This window comes from Schistocerca nitens, chromosome 4 (assembly GCF_023898315.1).
Source record: "Schistocerca nitens isolate TAMUIC-IGC-003100 chromosome 4, iqSchNite1.1, whole genome shotgun sequence".
Lineage (NCBI taxonomy): Eukaryota > Metazoa > Arthropoda > Insecta > Orthoptera > Acrididae > Schistocerca > Schistocerca nitens.
The window spans coordinates 533,486,785-533,511,544 of NC_064617.1; the positions used below are offsets into that span (position 1 = coordinate 533,486,785).

The following is a 24,760-nucleotide window of genomic DNA, read 5'->3' on the forward strand; positions in this document are numbered from 1 at the left end:
TACTTCAGAATTGTGCTGGAGGTTTTAAAGTAATATGATATTGAGGGAAAGGTGATTGCAGTTTCTGCACACAACACTAACACCAATTTTTGTGGTAAGCAGAGGAAAGGAAAAAAGAATTTGTTCTATAAACTGCAACAGAACACAGTGAATAATACAGTAGGTGTTGGCTGTCCAGCACATGTGGTCCACAATTCCTTACAAACTGGCTCAGATTGCCTATCCATCGACTGCCAATTAATTGTAAACAAAATCGACCAGCATTTCCACATATATACAGTAAGGGTTGAATCTCTGAAGTCATTCTGTAAGTTTACTGAAACTGAATAGAAAACTGTACTTGGGCACAGCAAGACAAGGTGGCTATCTCTGCTACCAGCATTGGAAAGAATTGTAGAGATTTTTCCTGCTTTGAAATCATATTTCATTTCTGTTGATAAGTGTCCTGTTATCCTTAAACAATTCTTTGATAATCCTGTGTCTATTGTTGTTCTACATTTTCTTGTTAGCCAGCTAAAACCTTTCTCCACAACAATTAAATGTATTGAGAAACAAGAAATCACAGTAGTGGAAGTTTATCAAGAAATAAACAAATTATTGGGCAAATTACAATGTAGAAAACCTGAAAGGTTTCTCACATCCTTTGTACATGAGACTCTAAGAAAGCTGGAAGAAGAGGGTGAAATTAATGTAGAATAATTTCATATTTATGCTGACATCTTCTATGACTTTTGCACTGAGTATATTAAAGAATGGTGTTTACCATTTCTCACACCTTTTAAAGCATTTGACTGGGTTAATACTGAAAAGGAACAGCTGCAGTGGAAGGATATTCACGACTGTTGTCTTTTGTTAAAAGTATTGTACCAAATTTTCCTGTTGATGAAGACAAAGTGTTAGTGCAACATGGTGTAAAATATTTGATTATTTCAAAAGTAAAAACATTAACATGAAAAACATAATTCATTTGGTGGAGTTTTGTCTGGCAATTCCTGGGTCAAATGCTGCTGTGGAACGCGTGTTTTCGTTAGTGAACTCTTTGTGGTCAGATGAAAAAAACAGAATGAAAGTTGAAACAGTGAGGACCATGCTCACTGTCAAAACACACTTTAATGGTGTATCGTGTACTGACTTTTATGATACAATTTCAAACGAAAATGCACTTCTTGATAAAGTACATAAAAGTGAAAAGTACTGTGATAGTGTGGCAGAATAATTGTAAAAAGTGATTTGGGATCATCTGAGTGCACGTTGTAAAGGTAAACTTGTATCTGTATTAAACTTAGTAAATGCAATATTTATGTCCCGTTTTTTTTTTCTTCATTGTCCCAGGTTTTTCTCTAATTTATTTTAAATGTCCCCTTTTTCAATGAAAATGAAATGGACACACACACACACACACACACACACACACACACACACACACACACAAAACGTAGACATCATGAATAAAAGTTGGTTTTGAACATATGCTTTGTTAGGTTGGCCACTCATAGGTAAACAAACCAAAGTGGAGGAAACAGGTAATGAAGTTACAGTATTTACATTGTTTAAAGCACACTGTCTGAAGAAAGAGCTATATTGAGTGGCAGAAGAAGAACAATAGTACACCGCAAAAAAGAAGAAACATGGTGAACAGTGTGAAAAAGTTCGGAATATAAAATTGTGCTTATGTGTCTATAATAAAGTGGAAGAGCAACCAACCTCCAGACCAGATGAGAGGAAACGCAGATCACAGCAAACCGTAAGTAATTGCTTATTTACATAAAAAATTGTGACGTGTGCTATTTGATAATCTAAAAATAACAAAACTGTATTGTTATAGATCCCACTCACGGTGCCTTAGACCAAGAAAAGGCGAAACACGTCTGGGAAAAATAAATTAAGTTGCAGTAAGAAAAGACTGTTTTATTTACAAAACAAGTATTTCTGTGCTTGCTGCAGAGGATGGCTAAGCAAACAAACTTGTCATTAGATTCAATTCATCATTTTAATGTGTGGGATATTCTTCCCCTTGATTTGCAGCCTGATTGCATACAGGATACGTGGTACTCCTTGCTACATGTATAACACTAATGAGAAAAATTTTTGCTTGTTACAGAGATGGGATTCATATAAGTGAAACTGAATTGTTTTGATCAGATGGCTTTTAAAAGTATTTTTTTTTTTATTTCTGACAAAATGCAAAACAATATCAAAATTAATTTCTTTGTATATAAAAAAGAATCCAACTGATTTTGTTTGCCAATTTGTTAAGGGTCTACCTTTTCACATGACAGATACAAAATAACAAAAGACTGGGTGGCAGGCAGTGACCATGCATCATACAAACTGAAGTCATTTTCATCTGTTAGATGCTTTCTGGAACACAAAAGGAATTTTTCTTAATAGTCATTACCTGCAAAGGATAAAACAATAAAGGTCTTGATCTGCCTGCAGAACTTGTTTGCAGTGGCAAAACTGACTTTTGAAGTATAAATTGGTGAAACCTTGACTTCCTTCAGTAGGGGTGGCACCCCCTGATTTTCGCTAATTTCCACATATATGGAAATTTATGACTGGAAAACTTTTTGAACCCAAGGAGAGGTTATCATAGCCATTTGTGAGGATTTTGGAAACATTGAGGACAGAACTTTGAGGCTACAACACTTCCTGGAAAAACAATGAATGAAATTCACTGACCTAAAAGGGGACCTTTTTTTAGCAAAAAATTATTACTTAAAAAAAACAGTCTTTCAGCACCACGTAAAGAAATTCTATTCTTGTCCTCTTAAGATCACCACATTGCTTTAGAAAATGACTTTAATAAAGTGTGCATAAAACTGTTCAGATTATATTTGATGTGTCACAATAAAATAGAGAGTGACGTCTATCGACGCAATCTTTTATGTGTTGTTGAAATATACAGTTTAAGAGTTTCTTCTTAAAAATAACTTTTAAATTCAATTCAGCATGCCTACAGCATTTATTTAAATGATGAACAAGACACTGGGATGGCTGCCACTTTGCTATGGATATTTACTTTCAATTGTTCCAGAGAAGTCTGATTATAGACACACACTAAAATATCCATGGGGCTCAAATGTGGATTGCGTGGGGATAAATTTGCCAGGGAAAATTTCACAAACTTGCAGTACAGACACATTGGACATGTGTGCTGTGGCTCTGTCTAGCTGAAACCATGTTCTCTGGTTATAACCAGGAAAGTTTTGCACTTCAGGCACCAAAAATTCATTATTTAAAATTCCCACATAACATTTTGAATTCACTGTAATTACAAGACCGCTCTCATCCTCTAAAAAGCGCATGCCAATTATTCCTTGAGCCAACATCATAACCTGTACAGTAACCTCACGTTTATGATTCAGATTAGTTGCATTCCACTTGAGACAATTTTCCTTACTGATGTGACTGTTCAGGTGGAAATTAGCCTCATCAGAAAACAAGATGTTGTCAAATGAAGAGCACTCAGTCACATCATTAATGAACTGCAGCCTATGTCTGTTATCCCGAGGCTTTAATTCTTGCACCAATTGGATTTTGTACCGGGACAGTTTATGGTCTTTTTGCACAATTTAGTGCAGTTACAATCTATGCATGTTTAATGAATTTGCATGCTTAAGCATGGAGAGGTTGGGATTGTCACGAACAGACGAATTTATACTCTCCACAAGTTCGCCCATTCTTGATGAACTTGGTTGCCTAGATTTCAGTTTGGCCAGTGTTGAACTGCTCTCCTCAAACATTCTGATCCATTTCTAGATAAGGGGAAGACTTCAAGTGTCATCTACATTATGCAATCCACGATCACTGAAAAATTTCGTCTGTGCTACAGTCGCTGAATGACCATTTTTGTAAAATTCTCGCATACACAATATGTGGTCCATTCCTGAGAAGCGCACCATATCGACTGAATTCCAAAAGGTCAAGCAAGCAATGAATGTACTCCCCCCCCCCCCTTTCCCTGATCTCCTCCTACTTGCTGTGTATGCGCAGAAAGCTCTTCAAATATTAACTTTCTTTGAGACACCCTGTAGAAACAGTGATACAGAAATAAAACAAACATCTTAATACATTTAATTTGATAGCTCTTTACATTTACTTACAACTTGATGAACTCCATTCTCCTTATTTTCTGCTGCAGGTGCTCTAATCATTGGTGGAGAAGAACGGCTCACTCCTTGTAAACCAAGTGGCTCTGTTTCTTCTACACAAAATATAAATAAAAATATAAGTGCCACCAACAAAATATATGAAAAATAAGCTAGTCTGAAACAAAGTAATAAATTTTTATTGCTATCCAGAAATGAAAGCAATAGTTCCTAAGTGATTTTAATTATCATAATGTCAGTTACAATAATTAAGGGAAAAAAGGATTTTTCCCCAACCTACAGAAAAGAAAGTGGATTATTATTATTATTGCTCAATTCTGAATTCAACAAGCTTTTCTCAACAAGTAAACTTGCAGTATGGGTACCTCAAAGCAGAAAATTACATAAAAGTATCGAGAAAAGTCCAGGGCAAAGGGTTCAACAGAACACAGCGTACAATGAAAAATGGAAACTGGCACAAAATGTTGGATGAAAAAAAGAAAAAGAATAGAGCCTGGGAGTATGGTCCTGATAAAAAGAATGGACAGAGACCCAAACCCAATAATGTAAAAAAGAAGATAAAAGACTGAAGCAAAGGGCACCATAAACAGCTTCAATTATTTGTTGGATATATTCCCATAAATTTCTGCTCCCTATTACTCCCTTTAGTACCATAGAAATTAGTCCTTTTTGTCTGAAAAGATGTTCTATCATTCTGTCCCTTGTCATAATCCACATATTCTCCTCGTCACCAATTTGTGTAGAACTTAATTTAATATTCACTATGCTCCTATAAACCAATTAAGGCTAATTTTTAGACTAGTAGATTTATTTTGGTGAAAAGTGCTCTCTTTGCCTGTGCTAGTCTGCTTCTTATATCCTCTTTGCCTCCATTTGCTGGTTCCATGAACATCAAACAAGAGTTGTTTGTGGAACACTCCAAAATACTGCTCGCTCCACTGCACATTAAATTAGGTATTATGTCCCAGTTTGTGTGTGTACTGATAAGTATGGTAATGGCTTCAGATATCTGCACAACATTTACAATGGCGAGTTAGGAAAAGCTTGCAGTTGATGTATTTACTGGATTGCAGATAAGAAAAGTTAATGTATGAGCCACAATTTGAGAATGCAATCACTCAAGATGAGAAACAAGCATGGACTTGTTTGAGAAATATTACTGAAAACTTTCTGGGTAGTCCTCTGTACAAAGATTGTTTCAGGAACTGCTAGAAAACTCGAAAATTCATGAATGCAACATGAATGTTAAATTGGAATTTTCACTTTCTTATACAGAATATTTCCCTCACAAGCTTGAAGTTTACAGCGAGGAACATGATGAACATTTTCACCAAGGCTTAAAGGACAACGGAAAAAGATATTATGGAGTTTGGACCATTAATATGTTGGTAGACTATTGTTGGTCTCTGAAAAGAGACAGCACATCTAGAGAAGGTTATGGTGAAATGGCTTGATGGAAAAAAAGTTCTTCATTAAGCAGCTGAATCCTGACTGTGTCAATTATTGGTTTATTTTTCCATTGTTTCTTGTAAATTATTGACAGTCCTGAACCAATTTGTAAGAAGCAATATGACTGACAACATATGGATTAAAAATGTGTGTGAAAGCATAAATTATTGTCTTCATTTAAAAAAAAGTAATGTGATGGCAAGAAACTGATTCGCTTTCATAGTATGACAAAATGTTATTCAAAACCAAAGCATAATTTACAAGATCTTAAAATGAAGAGCTGTTCAACTGATAAGTATGGTAATTACTTCTAAGTCACTTTTTATATTTATGTTACGAGAAAAACGTTGATAAATTGTAGAAGGAAAGGCCCCTAAAACAAACACTTTACATCTATCCATTCACCCTTTGTTTTTAATTGTTGAATTCCATTTGGATTCTTAATGTTGATTCAATTGTTTTTCATACTTACATGTGACAAAACTACAAGGCAGAAGAAAGAAGGTAAGGTCTAAGTCTTTTGATACCCCTAGCATGTTAGTCCACTAAGCGACATACTTCCCCTCACATCCCTTACGAGTTAACTCATTCAATATGGGATGCTTTTTACGGATTTTTTGCACAAATACATTGGGAATATCAACTTGGTTTTACTATTTGCTCCCATTATTATGTAATATTTTCCACACAGTCTCATGATTTTTTAGAAAACTGTCTAACCAGCATTTTAACTGAAATACTTCAATGTATAGCAGTTATACAGAGGAGAGAGAAGCAAACTTTGTGTGTTACCAGTCATTCACAATTTGATTTGTCAAGACTGTGAAATGTCAAAGGAGAAAAGCATGTGAAAAATAATTTGCTACAGCTGAACATGTAACTGAAAGAGTGTATCCTATTTTTAGAACTACTATTCATCCTTCTGCAGCATGTTTGGAGAGTCCATCAAAATATAGGGGAGGGAAGGGGAGAGAATTGGGGGGGGGGTGAGTGGGTGAGGGAGGGAGAGAATAATAATGGAATGAGTAAAAGTAGCCACTTGCCCAACAGCTGAGTGGTTTACAGGCACATAAACAAAATCAAAAATTGTTGCTGAAGTTCCACAGAATGTCCTCCTTCAGAGCTAACAAGAACATACAGAAGCAAATGAGCACAACCTTGGCTATTTGAGATTCAAATTGAGACACAGTCTGTAATTGGTAGCTGAAGTCTCAACTTACTTGCAGCATGATGTACATAGTTTAAGTGTTAAATATTCTAATTGCCCATAATGTCAATGCTGCCACACACTATCCCTGTTTCATTACATACAATTTAAATGCAATAAGTATTTCATGTCAGGATGCTACAAGCCTAAAAATGCATTGGTGTTGCAACTGTCTTTCCTGGAATATGAATATGGAAGTTTGGATGTTCAGGGAAACTGTGAACATGGATTGTGCAGTTTAGTAATAATGTAGATCTTTGGCAAGTGACTGTCAAGGTGACTATGAGAAAAAAATTTAATAACCAATAAAAGTGTAACATTCCACAAGATGGAGCATGGGATGTTAGAGCCTGGTAGGAAAGCTAACAAAATCTGTAATGGGTAATGTATAGGGTCAGTCTAGATGTAGTTGGCGCAGTGAAGCGAAATACAAAGACAAGGATTTATGTTCAGATGAAAATAGGGTAATATCAACAGCAGCAGGCAATGGTGTAATGGGAATGTGTAATGGGTATAGGATTCGTCATGAATCTGAAGGTAATGCAGAGAGTATGTTACTGTGAATAGTTCAGCAATAGGTATTTTCTCATCAGTATCAACAGCAAGCCACCACTGCCAACAATAGTTTAGGTACACGTGCCAGCATCACAAGCAGCAGACGAAGAGAGAGAAAGTATACGAAGATATTGAACAGGTAATTCAGTGTGTAAAAGTAGATGATAATTAAATACTCATGGGGGATTGTAATGTGGTAGTAGGAGAAATAACAGAAGACAGAGTTACGAGAGGGTAAGGGTTTGGTAGTAAGAATGAAAGAGAAGAAAGACTGATTGAGTTCTGTAATACAGTGAAACCCCACTTTTTCACTTTTCAAGGACTTCAAAAAAATGGTGTAAAATGAGGGAAAATGTAAAATGTGGGAAATAATGTTTTAAGCTGTAAAAGTTGTGTATAGGATACCCCATTGCATTTTCGACCTTTTGTATGATATATGTAAATAACAGGCACAAAAGACTTGTCAGGGACTTGTTTATTATCTAATAAAGGTTTATTATCTAATAAAACCCGCTGGTTTTGAAAAAAAAAAAAAAATATGTAACCGGTGCTATGTTTAAACTAAAAACATTTCAGCAACACAAAGTAAATGACAGTTTCAACTAGAGCTACACGTAGCCAAACGCCAAAACACACTAAATACCGTTCAGTAAAGGTGTCACAATGATCACAACAATCAGGAAACTGTGTTTGCACAGTAGAGGCAGTTTGGAAATGGTCGTGGTTGGTCATGATATTTTTATTTGTACGAACCTAGTCACTCCCATCAACCACTATGGCCCACGCCACGTAGAGCTTGGCAGCGACGGGAGATACGGCACGAATTGTTCCAATTCTTACACGTTTACCAGTTCAGATCCGCTGAGTAGAGTGCCCTGGTGTCAAGAAACTTAACCACGTTATTTGTAAACACTACTGGACAGCCAGCGTCAATTTCTCTCCACAAAATTTTTTGCATAATGTGTAAATTGCAGGAAAAATAAAAATATGTTGACACAAAATCGAGTGAAAATTAACATTGTGGACATAGGAAATTTGATAGGAATGATAAAAAATGTTGTAAATGGCTGGAAAATGTTAATACCGGGAATGTAAAAGTGGGGTTATACTGTAAATAGCAGCTGGTTTTAATGAACACACTGTTCAAAAATCACAAGAGGAGGGGGTAAATTGGAAAAGGCCTGGAGATACAGGAAGATTCTGGCTGTATTACATCATGGTCAGACAGAGATTCCAAAACCATACAGTGGATTTTAAGATGTAAACAGTAGCGGATGTTGACTCAAATCACGATTTAGAAATGATGAAAGAGTAGGCTGAAGTTTAAAGAGAGTCATAAGGAAGAATGAATGTGGAAAGAAGTGGGATACTGAAGTACTGAGGAATGATGATGTACATTTGAAGTTCTCTATGGCTCTAGTACTGGAATAATGAATAACCCACATTAGGCAGTTCAGCTGAAGAAGAATTGACATGCCTGAAGAAGGCAATGACAGAAATAGAAGCTGAGCACACAAATACTGATAGAAGATAGGTAGCAGTGAAGAAAACTTGGGTAACAGAAGAAATACTTCAACTGATCAATGAGAGAAAGTAGTTCAAAAATGTTCCGAAATAGATAGTAACACAGCAATATAAATTACTTACAAATAAAATCAATAGTAAGTGCAGGGAAACTGAAGCAAAATCACTGCAGAGAAAACCTGAAGAAATCTAAAAGGAAATGGTCATCAGAAGAAGTGATCAGCATATACAGAGTCAAAACAGTCTTCAGTACCATTAAAAGTAAAGGCATCACAATAAATGGTGCAAGAGAAGTCCATCGTTAAGTGCACAGGAGAAAGCACATAGGAAGAAAGAGTACATTGAGGGCCTCTAAAAAGCAGAGGAACTGACTGAGAATGTGATACAAGAAGAAACAGCAATCAATATGTAAGCTATAGGAAATCCAGTATTAGCATCAGAGTCAAACAGAGCTTTGGAATACTTGCAGTCAAATAACATAGTGGCACAGATAACATATCTTCTTAATTTCTACAATCATTTGGGGCAAGTGGTAACCAAATGTCTTTTGAAGTCTGTTTGTAGAACCTACAAATCTGGAGACGTATCATCAGACTTTCTGAATAATATCAACCATACATTCCCAAAGATAGCAAAGGCAGGTAAGTGCGAGAACTATCACACAATCAGATTAATGGCTCATGCATCCAAGTTGCTGACAATGAATGGAAAAGAAAATTCATAATCTGTTAGATAATGATCAGTTTGGTTTTACAAAAGGTAAAAGCACCAGAGAGGCAGTTCTGATGTGCCATATTGTAAAAGCAAGAATTAAGAAAAATCAAGACATGTTCATAGGATCCTTCAATCTAGAAAAATTATTTGCCTTGGTAAAATGGTGGAAGATGTCCAAAATTCTTAGAAAAATAGGAGTAAACTGAAGGAAAAGATGGATAATATACAATATGTACAAGAAACAAGAACAAAAAATAAGAATGGAAGAGCAAGAACAAAGAGCTCAAACTAGAAAAGATGTAAGATGGGGATGTAGTCTTTTGCCCTTACTGTTCAATCAATACACTAAGGATGCAATGACAGAAATAAATGGAATGGATTTAAAATGCAGGGTGGAAGCAAGGAATGGCAAGAGCTGTTGAAGAGAATGAGAACACACTATGGACAGGGAGCAAATCAAGGACAGACAAATGTAATGAGGAGTAGCAGAAATGAGACTAGCAATAAACTTAATGTCAAAATTGGGGACTGTAGTAATCTGTTGGCTACTACAGCTACTGCCCACAGAAAACATAAATAGGGCTAATATGGCATGCATAGTGCAAACCAACATTCAAACGGCAAGCCTACAACCAGCCCGAAGCATCCACTAAGTGGTACTACATGAGGCATGCATAGGCCTCCAGGCACTGTCAGCAAACATGTTTGAGACATGTAAACCATTGATTGGCGACTCCATAGAGTTATTGTGATCATTTCATAAGCTTTGGTTTCTGATAACAACTTGACACCAGTGCCTATGAGTTTAATTTGTACACCACAGCACTGAAGATGATCACTACGCGATTGAAAATCGATTTTGCTGTCAATAAACCATCAATATTATGGCCAACGCTGACCCTCCCTCTAATTGCATGTAAACCAGTTTCATTGTGTTCTCGTCAATGTCATTCCGTGACTCAATAAATTGTATCTCTTTAACAACTGTGCACTTCCCTATGTTCCTAGTTACACCAGAAATCCACTGGGGGGCAAATTTTCATTTGTTTTGTATTCTGTGGTCTTTTTGCTATTTGGTCTTCCATGGAGGCTTTATTCCCATCACTTCTACAACAGCAGGCACATACAGCTATATTGGAATGGTTGTTGGCTACACTGACACAGGCTCAGTCGCAGGTTGGTGGTGGTGGTGCTGGTGGAGGGGGGGCGGGGGGGAGGGGAGGAGGGGAGATTACAGCACAAGTGTCCAACAAGTGCTTGGACGGCTTGGTTTCATGAATGCCACACAATGCTTGCAAAAGAGGGGAGACTTAAGTGTGGACTGTTTACCATTAAGTATGTGAAAGTTAGAGGAAATTTATCTCGGCAATACAATTTGTTAGCTACTGTGACAAAAAGATAGTAATTCTCAATTAATTAAGTACAAATTTATTCTTCCAGTGAAAATAAACTGTGGTTGTAAGTTTCTGGAAAAGGAGAAGAAAATTCTAGGATATTTAGTGAAAAAGCACATATCATTTATGAGATCTTTTAAGTTTGTGTTCGGACAAAAATACAAACTATAGATAACTATTTCAACAGTTTACCATTGCTGTCAAACAAATTTATGTTGTTCAATGTTAACAATGTATGTTATTACCTGAATTCACAACAAGTTTTCTGTGATAACGCCATGGTTTGTATTTTGGAGAGAAGCTGGTACCAGCCAAGGATACTGGACTTTTAGTGAGTTGTCGCACATCACAGCCTTCATCTTCATTGTCAGAATCTAGTATACTGGGAAGTGAACATGCTTTGGCTTGCCGCACACCAACATCTGTCATCAAATGCAAGTAGTGTGGACGTATGGCACTACTCTGCACACAAGACTGGACACGGATGCGTGGCTGTAAACTTGGGGATATCTCCAAATGTGTTCCTCCAGTGACTGCTGTTGGTGAATGGGGTTTCCGGAACTCACATTTTCTACCAACAACAAAATATGTCTTCGTACCTGTACAAAAAATTCCAAATTCTTTATTTCTCAAATGGACAAGCTAAATGAAAATTAACATTCGTATGATATCAAATATATGTATGATATTTAAACTCATAAATAAAAATTAAGTAATTGAGCATGAGATGCTATTATCAGTAAGTTCATTAAAATTATTGAATTTTAACCAAATGAGGAAGAAAACAGTAGGCCTACTTATCGCTTATGTTGAGTAATGCGGTCACTTGAAAAGAGAAGTGGAGTTTTAAAACTTAAAATCTAAAAATGGAAGGCGCATGAGAGATAAAGCAGACTCTTTAGGGCTCAAAATAATTTCACTGCACAACTCTCTCTCTCCCAGACAGGTGTATACATTTCTCTATTCTTATTCAGATGAATCATCATACTGATGAAATTTAGAGCATTATATTGTAGCCTGCTGTATTATAACCACCTCTAATTGAAATCTGTATGTTTTACTGTTTACGCAGGAGCTTGTTAATATAAGTATTTCCACCATTTAGTTACTGCTTGGGTCCTACGTAAAAAGTTTGTGGATTATACTACTAGCTGCTTCATTTACGTATTCCGTTCTGAACTGCATAATATGAAATAATACAAATCATAGGTGAATAGAAATCCTGCGAACAGATGCACTTCACTAACAGAGACAAGATGTTAGGAAAGTGTGTGTGTGTGTGTGTGTGTGTGTGTGTGTGTGTGTGTGTGTGTGTGTGTGTGAGAGCGTGCACGCGAGCGAGCATGTGCGGTTCTATGTGATGTACAATATCCTTCTTGTATCATCTCAGAATGCAGTTCGTTGAACATCACACTCTTGCCCTGAATAATAAAATCTGTGTTAAATTGTGTCTCTCTTCTTAGAAACTTTTCTCCTTCCCCTATTTATCAAACTTCATCAGAGTCCCAGAAAAACAAACAATATTCAAGAATTAGTCGAATGAAGATTTTATACCCAAACTTTTTTGTATGTGAATTAAACCACCTTAGGATTCTTCCAATAAATTTGAATCTGGCTCTATGTTTCCCATGGCTAAATTTGTATGATAACTCCATCTTACACACTTCCAGATACATCTCCCTTGATATTTGATGGTTGTTGCTGATCCAAGATGGTGGCTTGTATACAGACATTTCAGATTAATGCAAAAAAAGTGAAACTTATACAAGTAAAAGCAGTGTGTGCACACATTGTAGAGATGAAATAAGAAAGTGGTTATTATGTTGTCTTTAACCAACCATTAATGTCTTAATGTGCAATATGAAAAAACTTGCAGCTGAAAAGTGTGAAGTGCCATTATCACAAAAATCGCATACAGTTTCACGTGATAAACAAACTTTTCCAAATATGAATATTAACATGAAAACACTATTGTCTGAAAAGTGTGAATGATTATCACTGTAAAAGTTGCATATATATTTCCATGTGATGGTCAAATTATTTCAAATAAGTGGATTGCAATTACTACTGAACTAAGTGATAGTGATAAACGTGGACGTGTGAAGTGCGATGGCGATGAAGTTCGCGAATGACGCAGTGGCTGCATAAACGAAACAACAATGAAAATAAGTGACAACAATGAAAATAAGTGACAACAATGAAAATAAGTGACAACAATGAAAATAAGTGACAACAGAATCAAGAATCCTTCGCTTAAAGGTACAGTGTTCTTAAGAGAGGGGCACAGCAGAAACTTTGCAAGACGGTAACAAAGATTCCCAAAAGAAATGAGAATACCAAATCCAGGTGCAAATATGAAAAATGTTACTGATCTCGAACCACAGGAAAAAATGACAGATGAAAATGAATATGTCGAGTGCATAGCTGGTGCCAACAATATCGCGAGAAAAGAGGCACAACATGGAGCAAAATTATTGCAGAAATATATGACTTAAACAACATTCATAATCATAAAGGTAATAAATCAGAGCACTTGGATGTACACTTGAATGAAACTAAAACACATTTCTTCATAGCGAGTGAATTGGGTTGCAAAGAAGAGGAAGGATATGGGCAGGCTAAACAGTTATAAACTCATAAACATGTTCTATAGAATGACATATAAAAGTGGTGCGGTAGGATGCAGCTTTGAAGACTTTTTTAGTCGTCTGGACAATTTGCTGGAGAAGACATCTGTGGATAAAAAACACCTGCTGATTGTTGGAGACATCAACATTGACTCATTAAATAATAGCGTTAATTATTTGTGTTATGTAGACATACTACAGTGTTGTAACTATAACCACATGAACTGAGAACCTATAAGAATTACTATAGATACACAAACACCTGCTGAACGCATTCTCACATACATAACAAAGGAGAACATAGGCACCTTAAAAAACCACATGACCGAGCACAGAGCCTTTACTATGGAAACCCCCCTTCTCTGGGATACCTACTGCACCAGTACTTGAGTGAGAAGCCGGAGGAGGTATAGTGTTAAACATCTCGTACAGAACGGACATTCTCACCTTCAACTCTGAAGTCCCCGGGAACGGCAAATGGTAAAGAATCAGCCACACTTGTTTGCGAGGGTCTTTTGGAAGGTGTGGTGTGTATTCTGTGTTAGCCATGTTTGTACTTACACTACTCACCCCTCCAAAAACTAATACAAACCCTCCCATATACATCAAATTTCATAAAGGGTATAAAATATTCTATACTAAATAGAAAATTATACACTACTATACAATAGTTGTTTAGTCATTAAGCTTATACTATATTTTTATACACACATAAAAGATTGTGTTCAGTTCATGTTGTCTAGATATAATTCTATTTGAATAGTACCATCATATTATGTTTTCCACTAATATTATATACTATTCACTGCATTTCATGTTTAGAAATCAGTGCATCTGCGATTCTCTTAAGTCTATTATCTTTCAGTCATACTTCGTTTCCTAGGTACTAACATTATAGGATAGTTTAAGAATTCAAGAATAGATTACAGAATAGTTTAAGATTTGAAGGGAATTTGGTGCAGGAAAAATAGTACAGAAGAAACACCGAAAACAACTAGAGACTATTTCCTGTTTAAGTTGGTAATCATCAGTACGTTGTTCAGGCCAAATGAAACATTTAATAAGAGGTTCTCCTACAAAGGGTTTGCCTATTACCTTTAAAGGTGTTAATCTTGTTGATAAATGTGCTAGTTCATTTAAAATAAGTTCAAAGTCTTTGATCTTTGTTGCCCATAACACATGTTTTTCATGGCAGAAGGTGCGGCACAATTTCCCGATCTCTTTCATTACCCGTTCACATGGATTTGACGATGGGTTATAGTTGGATATTAATACCTGACAAATATCCTCCCATGCTAGAAATTCTTCAAATTCGTTACTGACAAATTGTGGCCCATTATCGGAGAGAAATAATTTTGATTTGCCTACCCCAAGAAAGTATTTTTGCAGGTAGTGTATCATGGTTGGTGTATTTGGTTTCTTAATAGGATACAACTTAACGTACTTTGACCACTATGAGGACAAAAATGTACTACACTCCTCCCTTTCCGTTTGTAAGTGGTCCAAAGAAATCCGCTGCCGTAAGATCGTATAATGTCTTAGGAATGATTGGATACATTTTGTATTTAACATGAGTGTTACTCTCTTTTACCTTCCAACAGATTTTGCAAGTCCTAATTACTGTCTCTCCAAAATAAATTATGCCCTATACTCTTCCACCCCCCCCCCCCCCCCTACTTACTTAAAAGGTAAGGAATTCTTTTTACACATAGTATATATTTCTGTAAAGTAGGTAGCATGATGGATGTTTTCGGTTATTCTTCGAGCCATTTCTTATACCCTGGTGTGTGGACATACAATTGTCATAAAATTAATTGCAAAAATTACTCCGGGCCCTTCCATACATTTTAATTCTTTCATGCCTACAGGTAGCCTAGACAAAGTGTCAGGTAAAATATTTTCAGAACCTTTTATATACTGTATTTTAATGTCATATTGCTGTAGGAACAACATCCACCACATTAATCTACTATGTAATAACTGACTACTCATTAAGAAGGATAGAGCTTGGAGGTGTGTGTGTGTGTGTGTGTGTGTGGTGATGTGACTTACCAAATGAAAGTGCTGGCAGGTCGACAGACACACAAACAAACACAAACATACACACAAAATTCTAGCTTTCGCAACCAACGGTTGCTTCGTCAGGAAAGAGGGAAGGAGAGGTAAAGATGAAAGGATGTGGGTGGTCTGCTGATGGTCTGCTCATGTCTGTGTATGTGTGTGTGTGTGTGTGTGTGTGTGTGTGTGTGTGTGTGTGTGTGTGTGTGTGTGTGTATACCTGTCCTTTTTTCCCCCCAAGGTAAGTCTTTCCGCTCCCGGGATTGGAATGACTCCTTACCCTCTCCCCAAAAAAACCCACATCCTTTCATCTTTCCCTCTCCTTCCCTCTTTCCTGACGAAGCAACCGTTGGTTGCGAAAGCTAGAATTTTGTGTGTATGTTTGTGTGTCTGTCGACCTGCCAGCACTTTCATTTGGTAAGTCACATCATATGGTGTCTGTATATGTGTGGATGGATATGTGTGTGTGTGCGAGTGTATACCTGTCCTTTTTTCCCCCTAAGGTAAGTCTTTCCGCTCCCGGGATTGGAATGACTCCTTACCCTCTCCCTTAAAACCCACATCCTTTCGTCTTTCCCTCTTTCCTGATGAGGCAACAGTTTGTTGCGAAAGCTTGAATTTTGTGTGTATGTTTGTGTTCGTTTGTGTGTCTGTCGACCTGCCAGCACTTTCATTTGGTAAGTCACATCATCTTTGTTTTTAGATATATTTTTCCTACGTGGAATGTTTCCCTCTATATATATATATATATATATATATATATATATATATATATATATATATATATATAAAACAAAGATGATGTGACTTACCGAACGAAAGCGCTGGCAGATCGATAGACACACAAACAAACACAAACACACACACAAAATTCAAGCTTTCGCAACAAACTGTTGCCTCATCAGGAAAGAGGGAATGAGAGGGAAAGACGAAAGGATGTGGGTTTTAAGGGAGAGGGTAAGGAGTCATTCCAATCCCGGGAGCGGAAAGACTTACCTTAGGGGGAAAAAAGGACGGGTATACACTCGCACACACACACACACATCCATCCACACATATACAGACACAAGCAGACATCTCACAAGCAGACATATTTAAAGACAAAGAGTTTGGGCAGAGATGTCAGTCGAGGCAGAAGTGAAGAGGCAAAGATGATGTTGAATGACAGGTGAGGTATGAGTGGTGGCAACTTGAAATTAGCGGAGATTGAGGCCTGGTGGGTAACGGGAAGAGAGGATATATTGAAGAGCAAGTTCCCATCTCCGGAGTTCGGATAGGTTGGTGTTGGTGGGAAGTATCCAGATAACCCGGACGGTGTAACACTGTGCCAAGATGTGCTGGCCATGCACCAAGACATGTTTAGCCACAGGGTGATCCTCATTACCAACAAACACTGTCTGCCTGTGTCCATTCATGCAAATGGACAGTTTGTTGCTGGTCATTCCCACATAGAATGCATCACAGTGCAGGCAGGTCAGTTCGTAAATCACGTGGGTGCTTTCACATGTGGCTCTGCCTTTGATCGTGTACACCTTCCGGGTTACAGGACTGGAGTAGGTGGTGGTGGCAGGGTGCATGGGACAGGTTTTACACCGGGGGGCGGTTACAAGGGTAGGAGCCAGAGGGTAGGGAAGGTGGTTTGGGGATTTCATAGGGATGAACTAACAGGTTCGAAGGTTAGGTGGACGGCGGAAAGACACTCTTGGTGGAGTGGGGAGGATTTCATGAGGGATGGATCTCATTTCTGGGCAGGATTTGAGGAAGTCGTATCCCTGCTGGAGAGCCACTTTCAGAGTCTGGTCCAGTCCCGGAAAGTATCCTATCACAAGTGGGGCACTTTTGTGGTTCTTCTGTGGGAGGTTCTTGGTTTGAGGGGATGAGGAAGTGGAATTTTTGGATACCCCATACAATTGCTAATATGAAGATAATAACTATTCTCAAGAGAACAGATACCATTGACGATCGTGCAGTTTCTCTAGAATAAATGATAATTAATTAAAACCCTCAGCCGCCGACAGGTGTTGTTGATATACCTTGATGTGGGCAGCTGAAAATGTGTGCCCCAACAGGGACTCGAACCCGGGATCTCCTGTTTACATGGCAGACGCTCTATCCATCCGAGCCGCCGAGGACACAGATGCGTAGCACGACTGCAGGGATTTATCCCTTGCACATTTCCCGTGAAACCCAAATTTCCAACTGTCCACAATCTACATATGTAATTCCCTCTTACAGTAATCGTCACCTTAGTGTGTGTGAGTAATGAGTGGATGAGCAAATATCTATTAGGAACATTACATATGTAGATTGTGGACAGTTGGGAATGTGGGTCTCACGGGAAGCATGCAAGGAATAAATCCCTGCAGTCACACTATTCATCTGTGTACTCGGTGGCTCAGATGGATAGAGCATCTGCCATGTAAGCAGGAGATCCTGGGTTCGAGTCCCAGTTGGGGCGCACATTTTCAGCTGTCCTCATTAAGGTATATCAAAAACACCTGTCGGCAGCTGAGGGTTTCAATTAATTATCATCTATTGCTAATAGTTCTTTTTCTGTGACTGTATAGTTTAATTCAAATTTGTCAAGACTCCGGCTAGCAAAAGCTATAGATTTGTGATTTGTACTTTCCAGACCCCACTCTCCTTGGAGAAGTTCTGCTGCTATACCATAGTCAGATGCCTCTGTTGAAATTTTAAATGGCTCACCCATAACCGGATGCTGTAATATGGGTGATCTGACCAGTGCTCTTTTTACATTTTCAAACGCATCATTGGCATCTTGGTCCCAAACCCACGGTATTCCCTTCCTTAATAAACGTAAAAGTCTTGGGTCGTTCAGCTCTTGACTTCGTATATATCATTTATAGTACCCGGCCATTCCGATAAATCCCTTCAATTGTCTTATGCTTCTAGGGAATGGACACTCCTTAATGGCCTTTATACAGTCCGGATCTGGTCTAATTCCTTGCACACCTATGATATGCCCTAAAAACTTAAGTTCTTGCCTCACAAAGTGCGATTTAGACTATTTTACTGTAATACCTTTCGCTTTAAACCTTTTCAGAGTTTTACTCAAGGTCAGGCAACCCAGATAGATGAGATTATTAGTATGTCATCAGATTTTTAAATCTTTTAACAATTCCCTTCCTAACACTTTGTCCAGTGCACGTATAAACATGGATACTGAGATATTTAGCCCGAATGGTAACACATTAAAATGATACGATTTCCCATCAAACAGAAATGCTGTATATTTCTTTGATTCAGGATGTAACCAAATTTGCCAATATCCGGCAGTCAGGTCCACCGTGCTAAAATATTTTTCTTTCTCAAATTTGGACAATAATTCATTAATGTTAATGGGTCTGTCTCGTTCCGTCTCTGTATGTTTATTCAAAGTATGTGCATCTAGTACTAATCGCACACCTCTCATAGCCTTTTTTACTACTACCATGGGGTTATTCATGACACTAGAGCTACGTTCTTTTATGTTATTGTCAATCATCTTGACAATTTCTTCCTTAACTGCTTCTTTTAGGCTTACCGGTATTGGATATGGCTTACAGAAAAATGGAGTATTATCTTTGATTTTAAATTTACATACACTCCTGGAAATGGAAAAAAGAACACATTGACACCGGTGTGTCAGACCCACCATACTTGCTCCGGACACTGCGAGAGGGCTGTACAAGCAATGATCACACGCACGGCACACCGGACACACCAGGAACCGCGGTGTTGGCCGTCGAATGGCGCTAGCTGCGCAGCATTTGTGCACCGCCGCCGTCAGTGTCAGCCAGTTTGCCGTGGCATACGGAGCTCCATCGCAGTCTTTAACACTGGTAGCATGCCGCGACAGCGTGGACGTGAACCGTATGTGCAGTTGACGGACTTTGAGCGAGGGCGTATAGTGGGCATGCGGGAGGCCGGGTGGACGTACCGCCGAATTGCTCAACACGTGGGGCGTGAGGTCTCCACAGTACATCGATGTTGTCGCCAGTGGTCGGCGGAAGGTGCACGTGCCCGTCGACCTGGGACCGGACCGCAGCGACGCACGGATGCACGCCAAGACCGTAGGATCCTACGCAGTGCCGTAGGGGACCGCACCGCCACTTCCCAGCAAATTAGGGACACTGTTGCTCCTGGGGTATCGGCGAGGACCATTCGCAACCGTCTCCATGAAGCTGGGCTATGGTCCCGCACACCGTTAGGCCGTCTTCCGCTCACGCCCCAACATCGTGCAGCCCGCCTCCAGTGGTGTCGCGACAGGCGTGAATGGAGGGACGAATGGAGACGTGTCGTCTTCAGCGATGAGAGTCGCTTCTGCCTTGGTGCCAATGATGGTCGTATGCGTGTTTGGCGCCGTGCAGGTGAGCGCCACAATCAGGACTGCATACGACCGAGGCACACAGGGCCAACACCCGGCATCATGGTGTGGGGAGCGATCTCCTACACTGGCCGTACACCACTGGTGATCATCGAGGGGACACTGAATAGTGCACGGTACATCCAAACCGTCATCGAACCCATCGTTCTACCATTCCTAGACCGGCAAGGGAACTTGCTGTTCCAACAGGACAATGCACGTCCGCATGTATCCCGTGCCACCCAACGTGCTCTAGAAGGTGTAAGTCAACTACCCTGGCCAGCAAGATCTCCGGATCTGTCCCCATTGAGCATGTTTGGGACTGGATGAAGCATCGTCTCACGCAGTCTGCACGTCCAGCACGAACGCTGGTCCAACTGAGGCGCCAGGTGGAAATGGCATGGCAAGCCGTTCCACAGGACTACATCCAGCATCTCTACGATCGTCTCCAGGGGGGAATAGCAGCCTGCATTGCTGCGAAAGGTGGATATACACTGTACTAGTGCCGACATTGTGCATGCTCTGTTGCCTGTGTCTATGTGCCTGCGGTTCTGTCAGTGTGATCATGTGATGTATCTGACCCCAGGAATGTGTCAATAAAGTTTCCCCTTCCTGGGACAATGAATTCACGGTGTTCTTATTTCAATTTCCAGGAGTGTATATAGTCACTAATACCACCCGGACTATTGGAAAATACCATTTCATATTCCAATAGAATTTTAGATAAATCTAATTTTTGATCATTGGTTAATAATGGAGATTTGTTCACTTTGTTTTGTATGTCAGCTCTGTGTGATACATGACTCACGTTATCGATTTTCTGTGCTAGTTGTGCTGTAGCTGTTAATCTCAGACATCGATTCTCTATTGTTTGTTTATCAATGTAGATGTCTGTCACAAACGGTATCCAATATCTCCTATCTCCTTTTTCAAAACATAGAAAATTTTCCTGAAAGTTTAAAATTACTTTATATTCCAACAGTCAATCTAACCCAAATAAGATATCCCTGTTAATATTTTCTATTACTAAAAGTGTCTGACAAGATGGGATATCCCCAATGTTGCAGTTTACTTGGGTTTCGTATCTGACCAATTCACTTTTCGTTCCAGTTATACCAACTATGTACACTCCAGTTACTGGCAACAGCGTAGGTGTTGTTTAGTCTGTAATGTGTTAAAGACCACTCTAGATATCAGTGACACTTCACTCCTTGAGTCTATAGATATGATAACTTTAACATTCTCGACTTTTCCTACTATTATTGGTTGTGGATTATCGGTAGTCAAGCTTGGTTCTTCTAGCAACAACCATTCTTTTGTTGGAATTTTATGCATGAAATTAACATACCTATCATAAACCAGGCCTCCTAATGTATTTCTACGACCTCGGCTCCAGCCCTGGATCCAGATCGCACTATGTTTTCCTCATTATTGGTGATCACTGGCTGGTTACCAAATCGGGGTATTACGTTACTATTTTGTAGTCTATTACTACTTGGTACAAATTCTTGTGAAGTAACTGGACCTAAGGACCTAAATTCGAAGGTGGATGCTTCTTCTGATAATTTTTGTTACCATTATTGCGGTTATACTAGTGAACTCTAGCTAAATTAGTCTCATGTCTCTTAAAATTACTGTTATTATTATTATTATTATTATTATTATTATTATTATTATTATTACTACCTCTTCTATAAATCTGATTTTCACTCTGGTGTAGGTTCTTGTTGCGGTTTTTGTTTACGGCACCAGAGCATCTACAAAGGATAATAATTCTTCTACAGTTTTCCACCCACTACATAATATATCTTTCCTAGCGTAGATGGGTAATCGTCTTATTAAAATTCGAACTAACCCCTCTTCCTCCATGGGCTTGTCTAAGTAATTCGCCCACATCAAATGTCAGTTGAAATACTTTCGCATCACAGCCCACGAACTGTTGTAATAAAGTTTTCAATGTTTAGTGTACCCCACTCTGAGGCCTCTCTTAATAGATACCCCTCAGCAAATTCAATCTTTTTTGAATCTTCCCAAGTCTTGGGCAAGGCTTGATTGAACCTTTTCAAAAAATGAGTAGGATGTACTTCCTCGTCTGGCTTAAACTTGGGAACTGTCTACATAACCCTGAATTTGCTCCCCGTTGTAAATCTGTCATTACTTCACTCGTTAACACCACATTAGGAGAAGTCACCTACTTGTCTACCTTTCCCTGGAAGTCCCTTCCATACAGCCTAGCCACCCGTAGTCGCCGTATCTGCAGTGACGAGCAGTCCCTCTCAAAACATACTGAGGGTCTCACTGAAGCCTTCACTGACCGTAATTATCCTCCCATGCCTATCTTTCTAGTCTCCCACCACCTCCCAAAGTCCCACTGTCTGGCCACAGCGGAGCATTCCCCTCATAACTCGGTGCCATCTGGGACTGGAGAAACTGAATTACATTCTCCGTCAGGGTTTCGATTACCTCTTGCCATGCCCTGAAATGAGAAATGTCCTGCCCACTATCCTTCCCACCCCTCCTTCCATGGTATTCCGCCGTCCACCTAACCTACACAATATACTCATCCATCCTTACACAACCCCTGCTCCCAATCCCTTACCTCATGGCTCATACCCCTGTAATAGACCTAGATGCAAGACATCCTCCTACCACCACCTACTCCAGTACAGTCACTAACATCATCTATCCCATCAAAGGCAGGGCTACCTGTGAAACCAGTCATGTGATTTACAAGCTATGCTGCAACCACTGTGCTGCATTCTATGTAGGCATGACAACCAACAAGCTGTCTGTCTGCACGAATGGCCACCGACAAACTGTGACCAAAAAATAAGTGGGCCATCCTGTTGCTGAACATGCTGCCAAACATGATATTCCTCATCTCAATGACTGTTTCACAGCCTGTGCCATAGGGATCCTTCCCACCGACACCAGCTTTTTCTGAATTGCGCAGGTGGGAACTTTCCCTGAAATACATCCTACGTTCCTGTAACTCTCCTGGCCTCAACCTTCGTTAGTCACTGTCCTCACCCATCCAGCCCCCTCCCTTTTCCCATTCCAGCACTACACAGCCGTCATTTCACCGCCACACCCAGTCTTTTAATTTCTCTTCTTTCCACTACTTACTCCCTCCCCCCTCCGCACCTTCTCTCCTGCCCTCTGTCTAAACTGCAACACTTCACTGTCTGCCACTCCCACCATACTATCCCTTTTCCTCCCCACCCCAGTCTCCTCCTTACCCACACCCAGTCGCCATTCCCATCATGCATTGGTGCTGCTGCTCGCAGTGTGGTTTCAGCTTTCTGAGACTGCAGACGTGTGTGCAAGTTGCTTTTGTGTGTTTGTGTGTGTGTGTGTGTGAGTGTGTGTGTGTGTGTGTGTGTGTGTGTACTGGTGACAAAGGCCTTAATGGCTAAAAGCTATAATTGTGTTGTTCCTATCGCGACTCAGCATCTCCGCTATATGGTGAATAGCAACTTTCCTTCTCTGCTATTGTCTTCCTGGATAAGCTTGAATTCTTTGCATAAATGATCTATGCCTCTCAAGTTCTGAAGTTCTTAAGTATCATTAAGTTCTGAAGCTAAATTTGAAGAAACGTCGGAGGTTACCTTCTCAGCAACTTTTCGGCCGATTATTTCCTCTAACTGTTCCACCTGATTACTTATATTTACTATGTCTGAAGCTGCTAGTTTCTACTTAACATTTTGTTCCACGTCATCTACTCAAATGCTCACCCTTCACTACTTTAGTCTGCCCCAAAAAGAAACTGGAGACTGACTCTGACAGCAGGCAACAGGCATCATTGCTATCACCGGACTGCCTGCTTCACCTATTGCATTCATTCAATAGCCCACCGAAGGGCCTGTTACAGATCTCAGATGAGATGAATGATGGGCATACAGACTTTAAGACCCAATCTAGATACTACATTGCTGAAGGTTTCCATGATCTATGCAACATTGGAGCTCCCAGTAGTGACGAATGCATAGCACCAAAGCTTCTATTCTCTTCTTGTATAAACTGTTTACTGACCAAGTTTCACTTCCATGCATAGTTACACTCCAGACAATAACTTCAGTAAAGACTTCCTAACACTTAAATCTATATCTGAGGTTAACAATTAGAATTAATACTTAGAAAAATTTAAAAAAAGCACAACTCAACACAAACAAATAAGCAGTTCCACTTCATTTCCACATAAATGTAAGTAACAAAACGACACAGTTTAAGCCTCATCCTCTGTAAATAAGCATCTGAAGCTATGCACAAGGAAAACAAATGGATCAAAGAACAAGCTGGAAAGTAAGACATAATTATGACTGGAAAAAAAAAAAATGCTGTGGGACAGGACATGTAGCCAGGTGAACGGATGGCAGATTGCTGGATTCCAAGAGTTGAAAAAAGACATTCTAATGGGAAGTGGGCAGTTAACATTGAAAAACTTAGCACTCGGTAACACGACAGTTAACTCTGATTACTTTAATGACTTTACACTAGATGGAAATTTCCTTGGATTTTTCATCAGATCACTTAACTGAATTTTACTTTCCAGCTCATTGAACATTTCTCCTTGTCTCTTTTTCAACATGGTTGTGGTTTCAGATAATCTGTAATGAAGCTTGAGTTGCTTTTACCCTGACTCTGCTTACACAGGTGTTGAACCACAATGAGACTTTCACATCATTTTCAGTCCCAGAGATGAACACTTAATGTTGAGTGCTCAGGTAGACTGGTATCTGTTTCTTACTGCACCC

The 24,760-nt window shown here is 39.3% G+C and overlaps 1 protein-coding gene across 1 annotated transcript in view; it reads right to left on the minus strand.

Moving 5' to 3' along the window:
- Positions 1–24,760, minus strand: part of LOC126251733 (adenylate cyclase type 9) — a 177,943-nt gene that overhangs the window by 84,501 nt on the left and 68,682 nt on the right. The window contains exons 5-6 of the mRNA XM_049952339.1: positions 11,201–11,554; positions 4,107–4,207 (exon numbers count right to left, since the gene is read on the minus strand). Coding sequence (XP_049808296.1) covers positions 4,107–4,207; positions 11,201–11,554 — 455 coding nt within the window. The remainder of the gene's footprint in view (positions 1–4,106; positions 4,208–11,200; positions 11,555–24,760) is intronic.